General features: G+C 50.3%; 2 protein-coding genes across 4 annotated transcripts in view; one reads left to right on the top strand and one right to left on the bottom strand.

Moving 5' to 3' along the window:
- The window catches only part of LOC128596361 (uncharacterized), a 37214-nt gene extending 28413 nt beyond the window's left edge, over positions 1-8801 (bottom strand). Inside the window, exon 1 of the mRNA XM_053606027.1 lies at positions 8037-8801. Coding sequence (XP_053462002.1) covers positions 8037-8801 — 765 coding nt within the window. The remainder of the gene's footprint in view (positions 1-8036) is intronic.
- The window catches only part of GNG4 (G protein subunit gamma 4), a 71755-nt gene continuing 55031 nt past the window's right edge, over positions 7430-24153 (top strand). Inside the window, exon 1 of one of the 3 annotated variants that reach the window (XM_053605221.1) lies at positions 7430-7549. The gene's annotated coding sequence lies outside the window, so the exon portion shown is untranslated. Of the gene's footprint in view, positions 7550-8105; positions 8449-24153 lie in introns of those variants that run through there. The other 2 variants (XM_053605225.1, XM_053605222.1) reach the window with 2 other exon arrangements.

Genomic DNA, 24153 nt, shown 5'->3' with positions numbered 1-24153 from the left:
TTGCCATAACCAAACCAGCTCTTCAGGATAACTCAGACCTATCCACCATAATGACCAGCTCAATCCTCCTCCACAAAAGTAAACTCACTCAGAAAATTTTAATCAAATTTCAAGGTCCACAGTAGTGAAAGGATTAAAAATGTCCACTGGACCTTCAAAAAACTTGATACCCAAAATTCTACCAGGCTTATCAATACTTAAAATTAATGTGAATGACTTAAATTGCCCTCTAAAGAGGCACACATTGGCTGACTAGATACAAAAACTCAGGCCAGATATCCACTGCATACAAGAATCTCATCTAACCTTAAAAGACAAAGATAGTCTCAGGGTGAAGGGATGGTCATCTATATTTCAGGCAAATGGAGATCAGAAAAAAGCAGGTGTTGCAATTTTATTCATATATACAATAGGCTTTAAACCAACAAAAGTAAGGAAAGATAAGGATGGTAATCTCATATTTGTTAAGGGTAACATTCAACACGATGAGATTTCAATTATTAACATTTATGCACCCACCAGAATGTGCCGCAATTTATAAGAGAGACTCTAACAGACATGAGCAACTTGATTTCCTCCAGCACCATAATAGTCGGAGATTTTAACACTCCTTTGGCAATGTTGGATAGATCCTCCAATAAGAAGCTAAGCAAAGTAATTTTAGAGTTAAACTTAACCATTCAACAATTGGATTTTACAGACATCTACAGAACATTTCATCCTGACAAAACTGAATATACATTCTTCTCATCAGCCCAAGGAACATACTCTAAAATTGATCACATCTTAGGTCACAAGTCTGACCTCAGCAAATTTAAAAGAATAGAAATTATTCCTTGCATCTTCTTGGACCATCATGGAATAAAAGTTGAACTCAATAACAACAGGAACCTGTATACTCATACAAAAACATGGAAATTAAATAACCATATGCTGAATAATAACTGGGTCATAGACGAGATTACAAAGGAAAATTACCAAATTTTTGGAGCAAAATGACAATGAAGACCCAAGTTATCAGATTCTCTGGGATACCGCAAAGGCAGACCTATGAGGGAAATTTATAGCACTGCAAGCCTTCCTTAAGAGAACGGAAAGAGGGGAAGTTAAAAACATAATGGGACATCTCAAGCAACTGGAAAAAGAAGAAAATTCCAATCCCAAACCCAGCAGAAGAAGAGAAATAACCAAATTAGCAGAGTTAAATGAAATGGAAAATAGAAGGATTATACAACAGATCAATAAATCAAAAAGTTGGTTTTTTGAAAAGGTCAATAAAATAAACCTTTGGCTAACCTAACCAGGAAAAAAAAAAAAGAGTAAAATGTCTAATTTCATCGATCAGAAATGGTAAAGATGAAATAACAACAGACTCCTCAGAAATTCAAAAACTCCTTAATGAATATTACAAGAAACTCTATTCTCAGAAATACGAAAATCTGAAGGAAACAGATCAATACTTGGAAGCATGCCACCTCCCTACACTTAGCCAGAATCAAGTGGAAATGTTGAACAGGTCTATATCAAGTTCTGAAATAGCATCAACTATATAAAATCTCCCTAAAAGAAAACCCTGGGACCAGATGGCTTCACGTCAGAATTCTACCAAGCCTTTAAAGAGGAACTAGTACCTATATTACTCAACCTTTTCCAAAATATACAAAAAGATGGAACACTACCCAACACATTCTATGAAGCAAATATCACCTTGATCCCCAAACCAGGAAAAGACCCAACAAGAAAAGAAAATTATAGACCAATATCACTAACGAATATTGATGCAAAAATATTCAACAAGATCCTATCAAACAGAATCCAGCAACACATCAAATTATACACCATGACCAAGTGGGATTTATCCCAGGGTCTCAAGGCTGGTTCAATATACATAAATCTATAAATATAATTCATCACATAAACAAATTAAAAAACAAAGACCATATGATCTCTTAATTGATGCAGAAAACGCTTTTGATAGTATTCAGCATCCTTTTGTGATGGGAACACTTAAAAAAATGGGTATAGAAGGGATATTTCTTAAACTGATAGAGGCCACAACAAACCCACAGCCAATATTGTATTGAATGGAGTTAAATTGAAATCATTTCCACTCATATCAGGAACTAGGCAAGGTTGCCCATTGTCTATACTGCTTTTTAACATTGTAATGGAAGTCGTAGCCATCACAATTAGGCAAGAAAAGGTGATCAAAGGTTTCCACGTAGGGTCAGAAGAGATCAAACTTTCACTTTTCACAGATGATATGATTGTATATCTGGAAAACACTAGGGATTTTACTACAAAACTCTTAGAAGTGATCAAAGAATACAGCAGCATCTCAGGTCACAAATCAACACTAATAAATCTGTAGCCTTTATATATACCAACATTAGTCATGCTGAAAAAATAGCAAGGACTCTATTCCACTCACAGTAGTATCAAAAAAGATGAAATATTTGGGAGTTTACCTAACAAAGGACATGAATGATCTCTATGAAGAGAACTATGAATAAATAGCTCAAGATATTAACAAATGGAAAAACATACCATGCTCAGGGCTGGGAAGAATCAACATTGTTAAAATGTTCATACTACCCAAAGCAATATATAATTTTAATGCAATCCATATTAAAATTCCACTGTCATACTTTAAAGATCTCAAAAAATAATACTTTATTTTATATGGAATCAGAAAAAGCTTTGAATAGCCAAGACATCACTCAGAAATAAAAACAAAACAGGAGGAATCACACTACCGGACCTCAGACTATACTACAAATTGACAGTGATCAAAACAGCATGGTATTGGCACAAAAACAGAGAAGTAGATGTATGGAACAGTATAGAGAACCAAGAGATGAATCCAGCTACTTACCGTTATTCGATCTTTGACAAGTCAATTAAACATTCAATGGGGGAAAGATTCCCTATTTAACAAATGGTGCTGGGTGAACTGGCTGGCAACCAGTAGAAGACTGAAACTGGACCCACACCTTTCACCATTAAGTAAGATAGACTCTCATTGGATTAAAGATTTAAACCTAAGGCATGAAACTATAAAAATACTAGAAGAGAGTGCAGGGAAAACACTTGAAGAAATCAGCCTGGGCAAATATTTTATGAGGAGGACCCCCCAGGTAATTGAAGCAACACCAAAAATACATTACTGGCACCTGATCAATCTAAAAGGCTTCTGCACAGCCAAGAACACAGTAAGTAAAGCAAGCAGACAGACCTAAGAGTGGGAGAAGATATTTGCAGGTTATGTCTCCAACAAAGGTTTAATAACCAAAATCCACAGAGAACTCAAACATATTAGGAACAAGTGATCCCATCTCAGGGTGGCCAAGGGACTTGAAGAGGAACTTCTCTGAAGAAGACAGGTGCATGGCCTACAGACACATGAAAAAATACTCATCATCCTTAATCATCAGAGAAATGCAAATCAAAACTACTTTGAGATATCATCTAACTCCAGTAAGATTAACCCACATCACAAAATCCCCAAATCAGAGATGTTGGCGTGGATGTGGAGAAAAGGGAACGCTGCTGGTGGGAATGCAAAGTAATACGTTCCTTTTGGAAAGATGTTTGGAGAACACTTAGGGATCTAAAAATAGACCTGCCATTCATTCCTACAATTCCTCTACTAGGTATATATCCAAAAAACCAAAAATCACATTATAATAAAGATATTTGTACCAGAATGTTTATTGCAGCCCAATTCATAATTGCCAAGTCATGGAAGAAGCCCAAGTGTCCATCGACCCATGAATGGATTAATAGGTGGGACCACACCTACGGTGCATCTTACAAGGGTACATGTGAAACTTACTAAATGTAGAATATAAATGTCTTAACACAATAACTAAGAGGGTGCCATGAAGACTATGTTAACCAGTTTGATGAAAATATTTCAGATTGTATATAAAACTAGCACATTTTACCCCATGATTGCATAAATATACACAGCCATGATTTAATAAAAAAGAAAGAAAGAAAAATGCAAACAGAAGTTGTTAGAAACAGTAACTACCTATACTGCTCAGTGGGCATTTATGTGGACAGAGCCCATATTCCTGTTTTCTCCCCAGATAGCAATTCTTTGTAAATATCTAACAAAATAGATTACCAAGTTTTACAATCCAAATCTCAGCCAAGAAGAATATAAATTGAAACTGTAGTTTATTATGCATTTTAATGCACTGTTTAGAATACATGAATACTGACAATATTTTAACTCAGTATTCCTCTGAATATTGTATGGGAGAACCAAAGGCACAGAGAACGTGCCTCAATGAAGAGAGATCCCACAATTAAAAAAATAAATAAATAATTAATGAACTTGACATAAGAAACTTTCCAAACTGAATCAGAGAATAAAGAACTTTTTGAAATGAACAGAGCTCAGTGACTTGTGGTATGATATTAAAAGGCCTTTCATATTTGTGATCAGAGTCCCAAAAGGAGCAAGAGGGGCTCAGAAAGATATTTAAATAAATGATGAGAAGAAATTTTAAAATTTGATAAATTTGTATAAAAATTGCAAACCTACAGATCCAAGAAATCCAATGACCACCAAGTAGATAGAATAAACACCAAGTTGCTTCGTAATCACATTGTTGAAAACCAGTGATGGAACAGGATAAAAATACTGCTGATTTCTTATAAGAAACTATGTAGTACAATGAGTGACACCTTTAAGCTTCTTTAAAGTGTCAACCTAAAAAAAACATTTCAGAAATGGAAGCAAAATACTCAAACAAAAACAGACAATTCCACATGTGTAGCCCTACATTACATGTAAGATGATGTCAGATAGAAATTTGGGTTTTCAAAAATGAATGAAGAGCATCAGAAATGGAAAATATAAGACTTCTTAAAAATAATTTCTAAATTTTCTCAAAGAGAATCGTCAATTTAAAGTAAAATAATGGGCTATGAGGTTTATTACATATGTTAAAGGGAAAAATGTCAAAAATAGCAGAAAGAATGAAGAGTGGAAATGGAAGCAAATGCTATAAAGATCTGAAATACAGGCAGTGGTATGATGTTATTTGAAAACAGACTGGCAGGTTAAAGATATGTTTCATAAACCCCAGAATGTGTATGGGGGGAGAGAATGAATATAAAGGCCAATACTTGAGATAAACTGAAACCCTAAAGTATACTCAATCTACAAGGAGGCAGGAAAAAAAGCAATGAAGAATCATATGACAAAAAGAAAAGAGACAAATAGCAAGATAGTACATTTAAACCCTACCACATAATCACATAAGAAGTAAATCTTATAAACACTTCAGTTAAGCCGGGCGCGGTGGCTCACGCCTGTAATCCCAGCACTGTGGGAGGCTGAGGAGGGAGAATCGCTTGAGCTCAGGAGTTCGAGACTCGCCTGAGCGACAGTGAGACCCCGACTCGTGAAAAAAATGGAAAAACCCAGCCGGGCGCCTCGGCGAGCGCCTGTAATCCCAGCGGCTTCCGGAGGCTGAGGCAGCGGGGTGCCCGCAGCCCGAGTCTGAGGTTGTGGTGAGCTACCACGCCCACTGCACTCTGCTCAGGGGCATAGGGTGGGACCCTGTCTCAACAAAAAAAAAAAAAAAAAAAAAAAAACACTTCAGTTAAAAAGCAGATTTGTCAAGCTGAATTTTTAAAAAGCAAAACCAATTCTATGCAGTCTACAAGAATAGAGAATCCCACTTAAAGAATAAAGATTTAGATTTAAAAATAAAAAGGATACAAATCTATACCATGCAAATGATAACGGTAATTTGAAATATGCTGTACTATACTGATGTCAGAAAAAGGAGACTTCAGAACAAGGATAAAGAAGGCAACCTGATGTCCGGTCCTGGACCAGGCGTTAAGTTAATTGCAGCAGTGTATAGATGGACAGACTTAGAATCCTCTGGAGGACTGAAAACAGATTGCTGGGCCCCACCCCCAGAGCTTCTGCTTCATCAGCCTGGGGTTGGTCATGAGAGTCTGTGTTTCTCAGAAGTTCTCTGGTGTTGCTGATGCTATCCACTCTGGAACCACTGGTTCAGTCTAATATTTTAACCTTTCTTTCCTCTTTAAAATGGACATTATCTTGGCTAGGCGCCTGTAGCTCAGCAGTTAGGACACCAGCCACATACACCTGAGCTAGTGGGTTCGAACCCAGCCCAGGCCTGCCAAACAATGATGACAACTACAACCAAAAAATAGCCGGGCATTGTGGCAGGCACCTGTAATCCCAGCTACTTGGGAGGCTGAGGCAAGAGAATCGCTTAAGCACAAGAGTTTGAAGTTGCTGTGAGCTGTGATGCCACAGCACTCTACCGAGGGCAACACAGTGAGACTCTGTCTCAAAAAGAAAAAAAAGGGACACAATCTTATTTTGAATGGATAATGTAATAATTAGAAAGATAAAATAAGGAAGTGAGGTACCTGGAAGTGCAGATATTGATTTCCCTGGCAATTGATTAATTGGGATGAGATTGGGATTTGAGATGAAAAGAAACCTAGGATTCTCCTTTAGCAACCTGGCTGGGGGAATGCCACGGAGGCAGCAAACACAGGAGAAATAGCTTGGGGGTAAAAATGATGAGTCCAATTTTGGAATTAAATACAATTTAAATGCAGTATGTCTTTCTCACTTTTCTTTTTCTTTTTTTTTTTTTTTTTGCAGTTTTTGGCCAGGGCTGGGTTTGAACCCACCACCTCCGGTATATGGGGCTTGCACCCTACTCCTTTGAGCCACAAGCACCGCCCTATCTTTCTCACTTTTAAGAACAAAACTCTGTGCTGTAGACATTTACTGGCTCAGTCATTTTATCATAGTTTAATTTTGTGCTCTAAATGGGCCCTTGGGAGCTTTCAAAAAAAAAAAAACGATGTGTTTGCTGGCTCCAAGCAGGCCTGGCTGATCTCGGTGCGTCCTGGCAGGCACCTGGGCTCTGGGAAGGTGCACGCTTGGGTGGGACAAATGTCAGATCAGTGAGGATCAGAGATCTAAGAAACGTGTTCCTTGAGCCAGGAATGGTTGCTCATGATGGACGGGGATGAGAAATGCAAGCAATGTTTCCTAATCATTAGTCTTGATTTTGGTGTTGTTCCTACAAAGGGAATTAATATTGGCCTCCTTTTTTTTTTTTTACAAATTTTGCTAACACTGCTTGAAATGTTTTCTTGCTTCTCCATGCTGAAGGTTTTGTGTGATTTTACCAAGAATTGAAAAATGGACGGCGTTCAGGACTGTGATAATTAAGAGGTTTTAACTGTCTCTAGTGCAAAACGCTTACTGTGAGTGCCAAATGGACGAGGCCTGGTGAGCGGCCGCCACCTCAAAACCGGAGTCGCCAGGGGCTTCCCCGCGGACACAGCTTCCCGCTCCGCGAGGACGCGGGACTCGGCCTCCAGCCCCGCCCCCCAACCCCACCCCGCGCGCCAGCCCCGCTCTCCCCACAAAGTGGGGGGGCCTCGCCAGGCCCTTGGTCCCCGTTACTTAGCAACATCAGCGGGAACCTTCGCCCTGTCAGTGGAGACGATGCCGCGTGAATTTTTACAGGTATCGAGCGTTTCTCCAGGCGCCTCCCGCCCTGGTGTATTGTTCGGGGAACGACGGGAACAGGTCTGCGCCCAGCCCGACTTGACGTCGGAATTAACCCCCAGGCAAGGCTGGGGGTGCGGGAGGCTCCGGGGGGACCCCGAGGAGGGGACCAGCGAGGACCGCAGCCCCCGGCCCCATCCCCACCCCCCGCAGCCCCGGGCGGAGAACGCGGGGCCGGGGTTGGGGTCGCGTGCCGGGCCGGGGGTGGGGAGGACGCAGGCCGGGGTCGGGGTCGAGGGGCCGAGGCTGAGGGTGGGGCGCGTGCCGGGGAGCGGGGGGCGGGGCGCGTGCCGGGGTTGGGGTCGAGGGGCCGGGCCGGGGTCCAGGAGGCGGGGCGCGTGCCGGGTTTGGGGGCGCGGAGCCGGGGGCCAGGGGGCCGGGCCGGGGTGGGGGGCGGGGCGCGGGGAGCGCGCGGAGCCCCGGCGCGGGAGCCCCGGTGACGCACCTGTGACGTCCGTGGCGGCGGGCGGGATTTCCCGGCCCCTCCCGGGCTCCGGGCGAGACCCCGCAGCGGAGCGGGCGCGACCAACGCGGAAGGAAGGGGCGAGGGTCGGCGCGGCCTGGCCCGGCCCGGGGGTGCTGGGCGGCGGTTCCCGCGTGTGGGTGACTCGACCCCCGACGCGGCGGCGGGAGCGGAGAGGGCGGGCCGGCCCCTGCGCCCCCTGTCCCCGCCCAGCCTCACGTCGTCCGGGCGGGCCGGGGACCCCGCGGCATTTTGCTCCGCAAGCCGGACCCTCCCGCTGCCCCCGCGCCGGATGAGCAGCGATGCCGCTCGGCCTGGCCGCGCCCCGCGTGCTCCGCGCCGGAGACAAAGCCCGCGCGTGAGCAGCGCCCTCGGCCCGCGCGTCCTGCTCCGGGTAAGTGGGGGCCCCTGGCGGACGCGGCGCTGCCCGGCCCCCGCCTGTCGCTGGGACGAGCCGGGGAGAGCCAGAAACAAAAGGGAAAGTCGGGCAAGAAAGTCTGGAACCGGAGAGACGGTTCTGGTGCCTCTGTCCTCCCAAACCTGCCGGTGACAGCTCGCGACGCAAAGCCCTGTGGTCATCTGAGCCTCCCGCCCCTGGCCCGGCCTGCGCGGAGTCCGCACAGGTGGACGTCCACGGTCGCGGCCCCCCCCCCCCCCGCCGAGCCCTCGGGGAGCCCGAGCGCAGGTTGGGACACCCGGCTCGGAAAGGATCTTTGGGAGGATCTCCAGGGGTCGGGGGTGGGGCATCTCTCTGGTTTGAGGCAGATGGAGGCTCTTGAAGGACCCCTTTTCCGTATATAGGTCACAGAGCATTTGCTGTTCTCCCAGCAGGGACGTCCCCCGTTGAAGAGGACCTTAGTGGAAGGAGATGGAGTGGCCAGTCGATCGTTTCATTTAGGGAAATGCTTCCTCTTTATTCCCCAGCAGCCGGGACACCTGCCTCAGAGCAGTTCCAGGAGTGACTGTAGACGATGGGTTTTTTTTCCCTCCTGTGTGGCGTCTGTCCCCAAGGCTGGTGCTGAAATGTGCTGCGCTCACCGCGCGCGCGCCGGGCAGCGTTAGGGGAGCTCGTGCTTCATTTTTTAATGGTCTCAGAAACAACGGGATACAACGGGAGGATGAGGTGAGGGGGACAGAATGTGGGCGGAAAAGACGCCTTCATTTAGAAGGATTTGCTTTGTTTCGTGCATTTGGGGCTAAGGTGTTAGGAAACCCCAAAATGTTGAAGTTTGATCAAGTGGTAAAGTGGGTTTCAGACACCTAGTCTCCCACTGTCCACCCAGCTCCCTGGGCTCCGGGCTCTCTCCTCTTCCTGTCGCCTCCCACGACTGTAAAGGACTGGCTCTGGGCCCAGTGCTGTCAGCTTGAGCCACAGGCCTCCTAGGCTGCTCCTGTGTTCCCCATTAAAACGTGTCAGTTCTGTCATCTGCTGGTGAGGGAGGTGTGATGCTTCCCTTGGTGGGACAGCAGCAAATGCCCTCAAAGCAGCTTCAAGGGGACCTAAGCCCCAGGGCTTGGCTTCTTAATTCCTGCGGCCACTCCTCCTCCTGATGGTTGCTGTGGTGGGGGAGGAGAACCACACCACCATCCCATCTGGCCGTCTTCCCTGCAAGGGGCTCCTGGGGGAACCCGAGGTGATAAATGGAAAGCCTCTTCCAGCCCAGAGAAACCATATGGAGCACACGCAAACTATGGATTGTTTTTCAAGTGTGGGGTTGGTGCAACGATCAGACATGATAAGGGACGGCTGTGGCACTTGACAAATAGCAGGTGTTACTGTAAATACAAGGTTTATTTAAATACAAGGTTTATTGTGATGCTTTGCAAGTTAATGAGTAGCTTCACTACAGGGTGCTATTTAGGACATTGGACTTCCTATTGGCCCCTCCACCCCTGTCTGGCTCCAGTCCCCATTCTCCTTAAAATAAAATTGCTCAAAAGAAGCCCTGGGGGAAAAGGTGTGGCTGGCTAAGTAGCACAGCAAAAGACTCATTCCCAGCAGTCTCACTATCGGTTGGTCAATTGCCTTTGACATTTCTCATGCAAGTCGGCAGTGGAGAAACCAGAAAAAAAGCTTTGTCCATGTTCATTTTATAGTTTTTAATGCAAAAGTGATAGTCCCCGAAGCCCCCCATTCTTTGAAATGGTACAACATAAGATGGGAACATGGACCAGTCCCTGGGCAAGCAAGTGCCCACAGCTGCCTCTGGAGGACAGGAACACTTGGGACTTCAGGAATGACTGTGCACACACTCCCTCACTCACACTTACCACACAGCTACTGCTTATGAAGAAAGCAAAGACTGAAGTCTACAACTGACAAACCATTCTTATTTGTTTAGCTTCATCTCACTATCACATTTTTCTTAGTTTGTTTTCTGCTTGGAGAGGGGAGAATGCCTCGTGTGTGGGAAGATTGTCCCTTTCTTCATGGAATTTTGAAACCACGTCTTTAAAAGATTAGCCAAGTTTTGTCCTCAGAAAATCTTTCTGAGCAGGTACTACTAGCTAATCTTTCTGATTTTCCTTTCTTAGCTTGGCATTTTTGTTCACTGTAAACGCAGTCAGGCACAGAGACTGATCATTCAGGTAAAGAGATTATTTGTTCAGTTTTCTTCAATAAGAAACCAAAATTTAATTTCCCTAATACACCATAAGTACCAGGAAAATATCCCATCAGCAGTGGCTAGCAAGGATGTTTTAATCAAAAATCAGAAGAGCTGAATGATTATTAGAAAAGAACAAGGAAATCAATGATAGGATAAAACTACTGAAAGGCTTTAAGTAGATGGTTAAAACCATGTGAAGAATAAGCCAAAGACTTTAAATAAATAATTAGCAGTGAAAATGCAACTTCCATTTTAGGGAAGGAAATAGGGGTGAGAAAAACTGCTGAAAGGAAAAAGATGACTGTGAAGAAAAACAACAGGTACTTAACAAGAGATCAATTCAGTAAGCTAGTTGGAGCATTCCAAATCCCTTAATTGCCAAGGTGCTTTTGTTAGGTCAAATGGTAGCTGGTGGGCAATTGCTTTTCCTGCTGGAAACTGGCAGACAAAATGGCAGGTGTCGTGCAGAGAGGGGAGCTGCGGGAAGACTGGTACTTACTGTGGAATGGGCCCTGGGTGCCCAGGAGAAGGAAGGAAGTGTTTGGAGCTGCGTGTGGAAGGGCTATTCATCTCCATGGCCCTGAGATGCCGGTATCTGCAAGCAAGGGAACAAAGGCCCAACCTAAGAGGACCAGGCAGGGTAGGGAGCTCAGGGTAGGGGAAACCAGGGAAGGGAGAGCCTGCCCTTGCCAGGCTGGGGCTGCAGGCCTTGTGTGGATGGTCTCTGATCCTCGTGTGCCACCTGCAGTCCCAGCTACTCCGGAGGCTGAGGCAAGAGAATCGCTTAAGCCCAGGAGTTGGAGGTTGCTGTGAGCCGTGTGATGCCACGGCACTCTACCGAGGGCCATAAAGTGAGACTCTGTCTCTACAGAAAAAAAAAAAAAAACAGCAGTGAATGCTAACGTCTGCTCTGTGCAGGAGTGTTCTGGCAGGGTGTTTGGTGAATGGTAGGAACCCCTTTTACCTAAAAAAAAAAAAAAAGCATGTACAAATTATAAGTGAAAACAAGTGAGATGTGTGCGAGAGAAGAAAGGGAAGAACCCAGATGCTGGGCGTGTGTTCCTTCCCCAGAGGAGAGGACTTGTTCTGAAGCTGGGCTGGCTCTCTCTAGTGGGACACACATAACATGAAGCCACGGGAAGCCCTCAGAGATACAGAAGTGTTGTAAATGTCCCTCTGGGGCTGGAGGGATTGTTTCTCCCCCAACAGACAGGTGGACGCTTGGAACAGTAGCCCTGAGGACTGGCCTCTTTGCCCTCCTCAGTCCCGCCCTCCTCAGTCCTGCCTCCCTCCACAGTCCCTCCTTCCTCCACAGTCCTGCCTCCCTCCACGGTCCCTCCTCCCTCCTCAGTCCAGCCTCTCTCCTTAGTCCCAGCCTTCCTCCACAGTCCTGCCTCCCTCCTCAGTCCTGCCTCTCTCCTTAGTCCCAGCCTTCCTCCTCAGTCCTGCCTCCCTCCTCAGTCCTGCCTCTCTCCTTAGTCCCAGCCTTCCTCTTCAGTCCTGCCTCCCTCCTCAGTCCTGCCTCTCTCCTTAGTCCCAGCCTTCCTCCTCAGTCCTGCCTCCCTCCTCAGTCCAGCCTTCCTCCTCAGTCCTGCCTCCCTCCTCAGTCCAGCCTTCCTCCACAGTCCTGCCTCCCTCCTCAGTCCAGCCTCCCTCCTCAGTCCAGCCTTCCTCCTCAGTCCCAGCCTTCCTCCACAGTCCTGCCTCCCTCCTCAGTCCTGCCTCCCTCCTCAGTCCTGCCTCCCTCCTCAGTCCAGCCTTCCTCCTCAGTCCTGCCTCCCTCCTCAGTCCAGCCTTCCTCCACAGTCCTGCCTCCCTCCTCAGTCCAGCCTCCCTCCTCAGTCCCAGCCTCCCTCCACAGTCCTGCCTCCCTCCTCAGTCCAGCCTCCCTCCTCAGTCCCAGCCTTCCTCCACAGTCCTGCCTCCCTCCTCAGTCCAGCCTCCCTCCTCAGTCCCAGCCTTCCTCCACAGTCCTGCCTTCCTCCTCAGTCCAGCCTCCCTCCTCATTCCAGCCTTCCTCCACAGTCCTGCCTCCCTCCTCAGTCCAGCCTCCCTCCTCAGTCCAGCCTTCCTCCTCAGTCCCAGCCTTCCTCCACAGTCCTGCCTCCCTCCTCAGTCCTGCCTCTCTCCTTAGTCCCAGCCTTCCTCCTCAGTCCTGCCTCCCTCCTCAGTCCTGCCTCTCTCCTTAGTCCCAGCCTTCCTCCTCAGTCCTGCCTCCCTCCTCAGTCCTGCCTCCCTCCTCAGTCCAGCCTCTCTCCTTAGTCCCAGCCTTCCTCCACAGTCCTGCCTCCCTCCTCAGTCCAGCCTCTCTCCTTAGTCCCAGCCTTCCTCCTCAGTCCTGCCTCCCTCCTCAGTCCTGCCTCCCTCCTCAGTCCAGCCTCTCTCCTTAGTCCCAGCCTCCCTCCACAGTCCTGCCTCCCTCCTCAGTCCTGCCTCCCTCCTCAGTCCAGCCTTCCTCCTCAGTCCTGCCTCCCTCCTCAGTCCAGCCTTCCTCCACAGTCCTGCCTCCCTCCTCAGTCCAGCCTCCCTCCTCAGTCCCAGCCTCCCTCCACAGTCCTGCCTCCCTCCTCAGTCCAGCCTCCCTCCTCAGTCCCAGCCTTCCTCCACAGTCCTGCCTCCCTCCTCAGTCCAGCCTCCCTCCTCAGTCCCAGCCTTCTTCCACAGTCCTGCCTTCCTCCTCAGTCCAGCCTCCCTCCTCATTCCAGCCTTCCTCCACAGTCCTGCCTCCCTCCTCAGTCCAGCCTCCCTCCTCAGTCCAGCCTTCCTCCTCAGTCCCAGCCTTCCTCCACAGTCCTGCCTCCCTCCTCAGTCCTGCCTCTCTCCTTAGTCCCAGCCTTCCTCCTCAGTCCTGCCTCCCTCCTCAGTCCTGCCTCTCTCCTTAGTCCCAGCCTTCCTCCTCAGTCCTGCCTCCCTCCTCAGTCCAGCCTCTCTCCTTAGTCCCAGCCTTCCTCCACAGTCCTGCCTCCCTCCTCAGTCCAGCCTCTCTCCTTAGTCCCAGCCTTCCTCCTCAGTCCTGCCTCCCTCCTCAGTCCAGCCTCTCTCCTTAGTCCCAGCCTCCCTCCACAGTCCTGCCTCCCTCCTCAGTCCTGCCTCCCTCCTCAGTCCAGCCTCCCTCCTCATTCCAGCCTTCCTCCACAGTCCTGCCTCCCTCCTCAGTCCAGCCTCCCTCCTCAGTCCATCCTTCCTCCTCAGTCCCAGCCTTCCTCCACAGTCCTGCCTCCCTCCTCAGTCCTGCCTCTCTCCTTAGTCCCAGCCTTCCTCCTCAGTCCTGCCTCCCTCCTCAGTCCTGCCTCTCTCCTTAGTCCCAGCCTTCCTCCTCAGTCCTGCCTCCCTCCTCAGTCCAACCTCCCTCCTCAGTCCCAGCCTCCCTCCACAGTCCTGCCTCCCTCCTCAGTCCAGCCTCCCTCCTCAGTCCCAGCCTTCCTCCACAGTCCTGCCTCCCTCCTCAGTCCAGCCTCCCTCCTCAGTCCCAGCCTTCCTCCACAGTCCTGCCTCCCTCCTCAGTCCAGCCTCCCTCCTCAGTCCCAGCCTTCCTCCACAGTCCTGCCTTCCTCCTCAGTCCAGCCTCCCTCCTCATTCCAGCCTTCCTCCACAGTCCTGCCTCCCTCCTCAGTCCAGCCTCCCTCCTCAGTCCAGCCTTCCTCCTCAGTCCCAGCCTTCCTCCACAGTCCTGCCTCCCTCCTCAGTCCTGCCTCTCTCCTTAGTCCCAGCCTTCCTCCTCAGTCCTGCCTCCCTCCTCAGTCCTGCCTCTCTCCTTAGTCCCAGCCTTCCTCCTCAGTCCTGCCTCCCTCCTCAGTCCTGCCTCCCTCCTCAGTCCAGCCTCTCTCCTTAGTCCCAGCCTTCCTCCACAGTCCTGCCTCCCTCCTCAGTCCAGCCTCTCTCCTTAGTCCCAGCCTTCCTCCTCAGTCCTGCCTCCCTCCTCAGTCCTGCCTCCCTCCTCAGTCCAGCCTCTCTCCTTAGTCCCAGCCTCCCTCCACAGTCCTGCCTCCCTCCTCAGTCCTGCCTCCCTCCTCAGTCCTGCCTCCCTCCTCAGTCCAGCCTTCCTCCTCAGTCCTGCCTCCCTCCTCAGTCCAGCCTTCCTCCACAGTCCTGCCTCCCTCCTCAGTCCAGCCTCCCTCCTCAGTCCCAGCCTCCCTCCACAGTCCTGCCTCCCTCCTCAGTCCAGCCTCCCTCCTCAGTCCCAGCCTTCCTCCACAGTCCTGCCTCCCTCCTCAGTCCAGCCTCCCTCCTCAGTCCCAGCCTTCCTCCACAGTCCTGCCTTCCTCCTCAGTCCAGCCTCCCTCCTCATTCCAGCCTTCCTCCACAGTCCTGCCTCCCTCCTCAGTCCAGCCTCCCTCCTCAGTCCAGCCTTCCTCCTCAGTCCCAGCCTTCCTCCACAGTCCTGCCTCCCTCCTCAGTCCTGCCTCTCTCCTTAGTCCCAGCCTTCCTCCTCAGTCCTGCCTCCCTCCTCAGTCCTGCCTCTCTCCTTAGTCCCAGCCTTCCTCCTCAGTCCTGCCTCCCTCCTCAGTCCAGCCTCTCTCCTTAGTCCCAGCCTTCCTCCACAGTCCTGCCTCCCTCCTCAGTCCAGCCTCTCTCCTTAGTCCCAGCCTTCCTCCTCAGTCCTGCCTCCCTCCTCAGTCCTGCCTCCCTCCTCAGTCCAGCCTCTCTCCTTAGTCCCAGCCTCCCTCCACAGTCCTGCCTCCCTCCTCAGTCCTGCCTCCCTCCTCAGTCCAGCCTCCCTCCTCATTCCAGCCTTCCTCCACAGTCCTGCCTCCCTCCTCAGTCCAGCCTCCCTCCTCAGTCCATCCTTCCTCCTCAGTCCCAGCCTTCCTCCACAGTCCTGCCTCCCTCCTCAGTCCTGCCTCTCTCCTTAGTCCCAGCCTTCCTCCTCAGTCCTGCCTCCCTCCTCAGTCCTGCCTCTCTCCTTAGTCCCAGCCTTCCTCCTCAGTCCTGCCTCCCTCCTCAGTCCTGCCTCCCTCCTCAGTCCAGCCTTCCTCCTCAGTCCTGCCTCCCTCCTCAGTCCAGCCTTCCTCCACAGTCCTGCCTCCCTCCTCAGTCCAACCTCCCTCCTCAGTCCCAGCCTCCCTCCACAGTCCTGCCTCCCTCCTCAGTCCAGCCTCCCTCCTCAGTCCCAGCCTTCCTCCACAGTCCTGCCTCCCTCCTCAGTCCAGCCTCCCTCCTCAGTCCCAGCCTTCCTCCACAGTCCTGCCTTCCTCCTCAGTCCAGCCTCCCTCTTCAGTCTCAGCCTTCCTCCACAGTCCTGCCTCCCTCCTCAGTCCAGCCTCCCTCCTCAGTCCAGCCTTCCTCCTCAGTCCCAGCCTTCCTCCACAGTCCTGCCTCCCTCCTCAGTCCAGCCTCCCTCCTCAGTCCCAGCCTTCCTCCACAGTCCTGTCTCCCTCCTCAGTCCAGCCTCCCTCCTCAGTCCTGCCTCCCTCCTCAGTCCAGCCTCCCTCCTCAGTCCAGCCTTCCTCCACAGTCCTGCCTCCCTCCTCAGTCTCACCTCCCTCCTCAGCCCCAGCCTTCCTCCTCAGCCCCAGCCTCCCTCCTGATGCTCCTGCCTGTGTATAGCCCTGTGTGTTCTCTTCCACCTCCTCCCACGGTCAAAGAGAGACGCAGGGCAACAGGAATGGGAAGAGGGGAGACATTCTTCATTCTTTCAAAAAGTCCTGTTTAAGCATTTCTACAACTACATCAGTAACGTGTTTCCGCGAGAAATAGATTTTCCCCATAATCCCAGCACCCAAATTCAACTGTGTTCACCTCTTCTGGTGTTCCATCACACAGATCTGTAAAGAGGGGAGATTTCTACCAAAACAGTGTCCACATTCTAAGTAGGAGTAATGGGATCAGACAATAGGAAGGAAAATGCAAGGGACTGTTGGGATTGGGGAGGGAAGCAAAGCAGTGCAGGGAGCTTGCTGAAGATTAGGAGCGGGATTTTCCCCATGATGGCCTAGCAGGCCAGCGAGACTCTGTTGCCCAGGTTCAGACACTGCTGGAGAGGTGAGGTCAAGAGTAGCAGACGGCAGCCATGTCTGATGCTGGCACTCTGTCTTCCAGGGGCGTCAGCCTGCCTTTGCTGATGACTCCACAGAGTAAGATCGTCACACACCTTGGAACCTGCTGTGTGCTCCTGCCTGCTCCACCACGTAGCTGCTGTGGGCCCCCTTCTTAGCACTGGGACCCAAGGCCACAGCGGACCACCACCTTCTGGTCATTCCCTACGTGCATGAGGGTCAGAACGTGCCCACAAACTGGTGTCCTCCTCTGGAATGTATCTCTAGCCCAACTCAGGAGCCATCTGCCCTGCCCTGTGGCCCTGGAGTACACACACCGTGGGTGGAAATTTCCAGCAGGGCCTTTTCCCAGCCTGTGGCATCCTAAATCCATGAGGTTTTCGTTTCCCTTCAGCAATCTAGGGAAAATTCTGTTTTCTCCATTCCCTAGCTAACTTCACTTCCAGCCCAGGGCCAGGAGCTGCACTGTCCGGCAGTGCTTATTTGTTCCCCTACCTGCAGGGCCCCATGAAAGCGACAGGGCTGCAGCCAGGGTAAATCTACGCGAATATTACAAGGACACCCAGGCACCTCAGGGGCAGTGGTGGGCCTGGGGTGTGGCTGAGAAGGGACCACTTGGCAGATGTGAGTGGACAGTCTCAAAGTGTTAACCTCAAGGGAAACCGAGGATCAGCCACTGAATACTCTCTGGGACCGGGTGAGGTGTTGATCTTCCAAGAGACCACTTGGCAGATGTGAGTGGACAGTCTCAAAGTGTTAACCTCAAGGGAAACCGAGGATCAGCCACTGAATACTCTCTGGGACCAGGTGAGGTGTTGATCTTCAAATCCTCCTTCCTCAGCCTCACACACAGCCTCTCCCCCTGTTGCTGAATTTTATCTGATGGGGACAGGTCAGCTCTGCTGCTTGGATCCTCATGGCCCCCTCCATCTCTAGACAGTTGTACCCGGCGCCCTAACAGTAGGAGTTTGGTATTTTCCTTCCACTCTTGGTCTTGCTGAAGTGTGGTGTGGGGCTCTCTCTGGGCAGACCTTCCACGCGTGCTCTGCCTACACTGCTGAGTGTGTACGCAGCCTGCTCAAGGCTCCCTGTGCTCGCTGATGGTCAGAGTCCTGCAAACACATTTCTTTCTGGACTCTCTCCTGTGGTAGAGTTAGTTACAGTAAATAGCATCTGAAAGAAGCCACTCCCTGGCCGGGACCAAGGCATGTTTTTATTAAACAGAAATTTTCTTTGTTGTGGAATCTGCCGTCTTGGTACTCTGCTGAGCCTCACTGTGGGTCTTCCTGGCATTTTCAGACTTTCTTGAGTTTTCCTGTGCCTTAGTGCCTCCAAATCCAGGCCTCTTAATTGCTAGACATAATGGACAGACTTTCCAATATGAGTATATTGCAGAAAGGAGTGACGTGTTTGTAGAAGATTATATGTTAATCATGTGTCTGTGAGACCCACGCCAAGTTCACAGGTAGCGAACTCCTGCAGTATATGACCTTCCTTTGGCAGAGGCTGGCATTGGAAAGATGAAGGCTTATAACTGTGCCCTCCAAAGAACTCCCAACCTAGAGGGGGTCCATGTGTGAAAGCAGCTTACCTGCCCCAAGTTAGTGCTGTGACAGACATGTTTAAAGTTCTGTGAGCTCAACGATAGTGGGTGCAGTGCAGAGAAGGCCTGAGGATGGAGGGCATGCCTTGAGCTGGCCCTGGAGAGCTGAGTAGGATTTTGAAACCAGACAAATAGGAAAGGGCTTTCCAGGCAGAAAGCCCAGCATGTGAGAGGGCAGGGGAGAAAGTGGAGCAGGCTACTCGGAGCCAGGGTAGGAGGGCTCTTGAGCGTCATGGGGAGGCGTCCGTTCTATAGAGAATGGGAAATCTGAGGCAGTTGGTTATAGACTTAGAGTGTAGCAGGTGCCAGCCTCAGCCCTCTGGCTGTGCCTGCTGTGTGGGGCAGATCAGAGTTTTGAGGCAGGAGAGGGAGGGCAGGGAGAGCTGGTGACGCTCCAGGATGCTCTGGCCCCAGCTTTAGTCGGGGCCCCTGTCAGTCTGAAGAGGGGCAGGGAGAGGTTGGTGTATGGGGAGCAAGTGGAGAGATCTACGGCCTGACAGGTTTGGGGGTGACACCCAGGGGTGCGTGAGTCTAGAGCCTAGCAGAGGTCTGGCTGAACACATCCTGGAGGATGGCGTCAGTGGGACCCAGGCAAAGTCACGTGGTGACTAAGATTGCCAAAGGATACCCAAGGCATGGTGACAAAGTAGGGAGGCTCATGCCTCAAAGAAGAGGTATGATGTTTGGGACAGAACAAAAGCCTTCTGTAAGATGCATACTCTTTCTAAGGCAGCCTTCCATGTGCTGGGGTCCCTTAGAAGGGGTTTCCCCCACCCTCCCTCACCCAGCTGCTCATCCAGTCTCCATGAAGTCGCACCAGCCTGCCACCACCGTGCCTTCCTGTGTGACTCTTTCTTTCTGTGTTTAAGCCATTGCCGTTCTGCCTCTTGTTGACGATTCCATTGTCCCAGTGCGGATAGATTTGACTGGATGCTGCCAGCACCAGCCTCTTGCTGCCTGTCGACATCAGGGAATTACAGTTTATTAACCTTTGGTGCGTGCATGTCTTGATCTAAGAGGGAATTTCCGTTTTAGTTTTGATCAATTCTCCTGGTCACTCTCTTCCCACCCCTGAGCTCTGGGAGCCCCTGTGCCTGCTTCACAGTCACCATGGCAACTTACCCAGCAGAGCCGTCCAGGGCCCAGGCCTGGCTGGCTGCCCTCTACTTCCTCCTGCCCTGCCTGTCCCTCGGACTTCGGGACGCTTGTCTTCAGCTGTGAAACACCCCTGGCGTCTGGTTTTCTCTCTTTTCCCTCTTCCTTCCTTCCTCTGTTCTGTTGGTTTTCTGCACTGTACTCTAAGCCCAGGGCCACAGGAGACAGGCTGTGGAGGAGGGCAGCTCTGCCCTCATGGAAGTCACGCTTGGTAGGGGAGTCAGACCAATAATAGGAAGTTGGAAAACTGAAAGTAGTTTAAATAAGTAAAGGTGGAGGTGGAGGCAGGAGAAAGGGAGAGCCCTGCTCCCCAGGGGCATTTGACTCATTCTAGACCCACCCCCCCCCCCCAGGGGTGGCCTCAAGAAGTAGGACCAAAGACACTCACGAGTGAAGGTCTGGGAGATCGAACAGAGTGGAGGCTGCTCTCAACTCACCTTACTGGTTAGACCTAATTAGATGGGTTAGAAGACGCAGCAGCTTGGCAAGAATTGTCCCCCTATTGATGTGTAGCCTGGCAGGCCATGGTAAGTTTGTTCAATGACAGACTGGCCATTCCTTCTGTTTTTACACACCTGATTTGGGAACCATTTACTTGAAGCACGGGCTGTCTATAAAATCTAAGGTAGATGCAGTGATGGTTCTCAAACCTGGCTGCATTAACTTTGGGCTGTTTTCTAAAATACCACTTCTTGGGCCTCACTGCCTAGACATTCTGAACTGAGGTGGGCCCAGGAATCTGGGTTTGACTTTTACAGCCACCAGGTTTGAGCTGCGTTGAACCAGACGATTGCTCTGGGTCCCTCTTCCTGACATCTGATTTCCCCCAGCAGCCTGCACATCCCCAGGCTCCCATGTCCTCTGCCAGCCTTTCCTGCCCCCTGTGGGGGTGGGAAGGGATGACCACCCGTGAGAACCATGTGGAGCTCAGGCCTCCTTGCCAGGCCTTGGATGAGAGAAAGCCACCTCTGAGGGGAACCAGCCACCACCCTGAAAAACTACCTCTGCTCAGAGCAGAGTGACTCCAAGGGCAGGCTGCCTCACCTCTGCTCCCTCCTACAGGCAGCAGCAGAGCAGCTCCAAAGTCCTCGGCACCCCAAAAGAACGTGGACCCACGTTCACCAATTAGCTATTGGAGGGACATTTGATTGCTACTGTGTGCCATGTTCCAGGGGTGGGAACGCAGAGATGTAAAAGATTTTCCCTGCTCTTGGGGAATTTACAGGCCAGGGAGGGACACAGATGACTATAACACAACACAGACTTAAGGACAGGTCCCACCTGAACACAGCAAGACACCAAGCCCAGCCCAGCCCAGCCCAGAAGATCAGGGAGGGATTCTGAAAAGGAGGTCTCAAGATTCAGCCAGATGAAAGGGCTGAGGTAGAGCCAGTGAGTGGTGAAAACTTCCCAGGCTGAGCATTCTGATTGAGCAAATAATAACAACGACAGTTGCTAACATTTACTAAAAGCTCCGCACAGCCCAGACTCTAAGTGTCTTGTATCGAATTAGCTACACTCCTCACAACTACTGTGGTAGGAAAAATAATGGTCCCCAAAGATGGCCACAGCTAATCCTTGGAATCCATGAATATGGTACATGGTAAAAGAGAGGCAGGTGTGATTAGGGGAAGAATCTCAGATGGAGAGATGATCCTGGATTGTCTGGTGGGCTCAGTGCGTTCAAAGGCTTCTTGTAAAAGGGAGACAGGAGTGTCAGGGAGAGAGATTGGAAGATGCTACATTGCTACCTTTGAAAATGCACCAGGGGCCACGAGCCAAAAATGCAGGTGGTCCCTAGAAAGTGGAAAAGGCAGAGGGTACGGGCTCCCCAAGAGCCTCCACCTGTCGGCTCCTGGGTTTCAGCCCAGTAGGACCCATTTTGGACTTTGGAACTCCAGAACTGTAAAATAATACATATCTATCACTTTAAGCCCTCCGTTTGTGGGAACTGGGGGCAGCAGCAGGAGGAAACCTGCACAACTATTCCTCTCCCTGTTTTGCAACTGAAGAAAAGCAAGAGGGTCAGCTGTAGGCTTAACGTTACATGGCTGGTAAGAAGCAGGCCCACGATCCGGCCCCTACACTTGCCCCTCTCGCCTGTCTCCTGTCATCCTGTCACTCCCACCGGGAAGATATGGTGCTCTTGGGGAGAGCCAGGAACATCAGAAGATGAAGCTGGCAAACTGCCTCCCTGGCCGGGTTAAAGGGCACACTTCTGGTTCAGCACGGGCATCCTTACGCATTTACCACTCTCTTCTATTCACATGTCTGTTTCAACCTCATCGTTCTTTGGCTCATTCTAATTTTTTTTTTTTTTATTAAATCATAGCTGTGTGCAATGCAATCATGGGGTACAATGTGCTGGTTTTATTCATTCTAATTCTTTACTATAAAGTGTTCCCCCATCCTTCAGCTTTTGCCTGAAATAGTTGGTCAGAGGAATTTTTAGGTAATCTTTCAAGTTTTGTTTCTTAAGCGTAGCTCACAGCATTACCTGAAACTACCACTCCAGATTTGTCAGCTTAATTTATATTCTAACTATTTTACAGGCTGTGCTTAGATCTTCAAAGGAGCAATCACTGACATGATTAGCAGTTAGCTAAAAGCATTCGCGTACCCTGTGCACTTGATCTTCACAGAAATGCTGGCAGGCAGGAATCTTTATCCCCATTCTTAAACAGCTAAGCAGCTAAGGTTTTAAGACATATCATTTGGCAAAGGCACAACGCAAAGCCCAGATAGGAACTTAGGGCTTCTATCTCAAACTCCACACTTTTTCTGTTGCATTATATGACCTCCTATGGAGAACAAAAAAGAAGATCCAAAATTCCCTTACAAGGAAATAGGGTCCCAGGATCCAGTTCAGATGTGCCCTTCCCAGGCAGAGAAGTAAATGCTAGAACAGCCACATGCCACCACCTCTGTGTGCTTCAGGGGTTCACTGGACCCCTGGTCTCAGATGTGATGGTGTCGTGGTGGTTTGCTTGAGATGTAATTGGCTTAATATCTTGGGGCAGAGGCAGGCATCTTGCTGGAGGACCCAATGTCCCTGGTAGGAGGCCTCAGAGTGGGTTCTGTGCCCAGCGTCGACAAAACTTGCTGCAGGCCTGGGCTCTCTGGGTGATGGACACAGAGCAGGCCTGCTTCCCAGCGCTAAGTGCGCTCCTCTACCCAGGGCTCCCCTTGCCCTCATCCCAGGCCTCACCACATTACCTGGGCTGTCCCGTCCTGCACGCTGCCCCTCTGCCGACACAGGTGCCCCAGGCTGGCCTTTCTCTGTTCTCTTTCTAGGTGCCTTTGGGGTGCTCCCTTGCCGAGACCCTCAAATAAATAAAAAATTTTGGCATTCAAAACTGGTTCCTGAGGAGGGTGTTCAGAATCCACTTTGGAAGGAAAAAGTGAAATGCCTCTTTGTCTTTCTATCCCTGCCTTAATAATCCTAGTTCCCCTGGGGGCAGCACCCATGTCTCTGGCTGGCCATAGGAGGGTTAGGTGCAAGAAAGCACAGAGAGAAAAGCACAGACCTGCTTTTCAAGATGCTCTCTCTTCAACAGACAGAGAGCCAGTGTCTCCCCATTCAGAGCCCTAGGCTGAGCTCACCTGCCTGGCAAAGGGAAGGAGTCACTGCAGGAGGTCTCTGAGTCCAGTTCACCGTCAGGAACCTGTGTAGACTGAACACAGACTACCGCATGCACAAGACGCCTTTGAGATCAAGGAAAAAAAATGAACGTAAGCATATTATAGCTTTGTCGTGTTCTATCTTCGGAACCAACACATACTTTTTTTTTTTTTTTTATAGAGACAGAATCTCACTTTATGGCCCTTGGTAGAGTGCCGTGGCCTCACACAGCTCACAGCAACCTCCAACTCCTGGGCTTAGGCGATTCTCTTGCCTCAGCCTCCCAAGTAGCAGGACTACAGGCGCCCGCCACAACGCCCGGCTATTTTTTGGTTGCAGTTTGGCCGGGGCCGGGTTTGAACCCGCCACCCTCGGTATATGGGGCTGGCACCTTACTGACTGAGCCACAGGCACCGCCCGGAACCAACACATATTAAAAGTACTGCGGGCGCAGTGGCTCACACCTGTAATCCCAGCACTCAGGGAGGCTGAGGCAGGTGGTTTGCTTGAGCTCAGGAGTTCAAGATCAGCCTGAGCAAGAATTGAGACCCTCATCTCTGTTAAAAATAGAAAAACTAGCTGGGTATCCTGGAGGGCACCTGTAGTCCCAGCGGCATGTGGGGAAGGACAGAGACATCAGTATCTAAATTGGAGGCAAGATGATCACTTGAGCCCAAGAGTTTGAGGTTGCTGTGAACTCTATACCATAGCACCAGGCACTCTACCCAGGGCACAGAGTAAGACTTTGTCTAAAAAAAAAAAAAAGGAAGAAAGAAAAGTAACTGCCATCAGAGAAGCTACATTTGTTTAATTAGTTTTAAAAGGACCTAACTTCTAAGTGTTTAAAACTGCATGCTTTACAACCATGGGGAGCGTGGTTTGCACAGTCCTTCCATCTCCAGTACGCTGGTTTCTGCTGTGGCATCAATTTACACACCGTAAATTGATCCACCATCGAGATTCTGTGCTGCCCTCTTCTGTCCACTGCTGGCTGCAGAGCCGGAAGTAGTTCCAGACAGCCTCACTCCTCCCACAAGGGCATGGAGCAAGGGACCTTTTCAGAGGACGGGTCTTCCCAGTGTGGGAGTAAAGGGTAATTTTGAGACCAGTTAAT

This window comes from Nycticebus coucang, chromosome 10 (genome assembly GCF_027406575.1).
Source record: "Nycticebus coucang isolate mNycCou1 chromosome 10, mNycCou1.pri, whole genome shotgun sequence".
Taxonomy (NCBI): domain Eukaryota; kingdom Metazoa; phylum Chordata; class Mammalia; order Primates; family Lorisidae; genus Nycticebus; species Nycticebus coucang.
The sequence above is the reverse complement of the archived record's forward strand: the minus strand, read 5'-3'. Positions and strand labels throughout refer to the sequence as shown.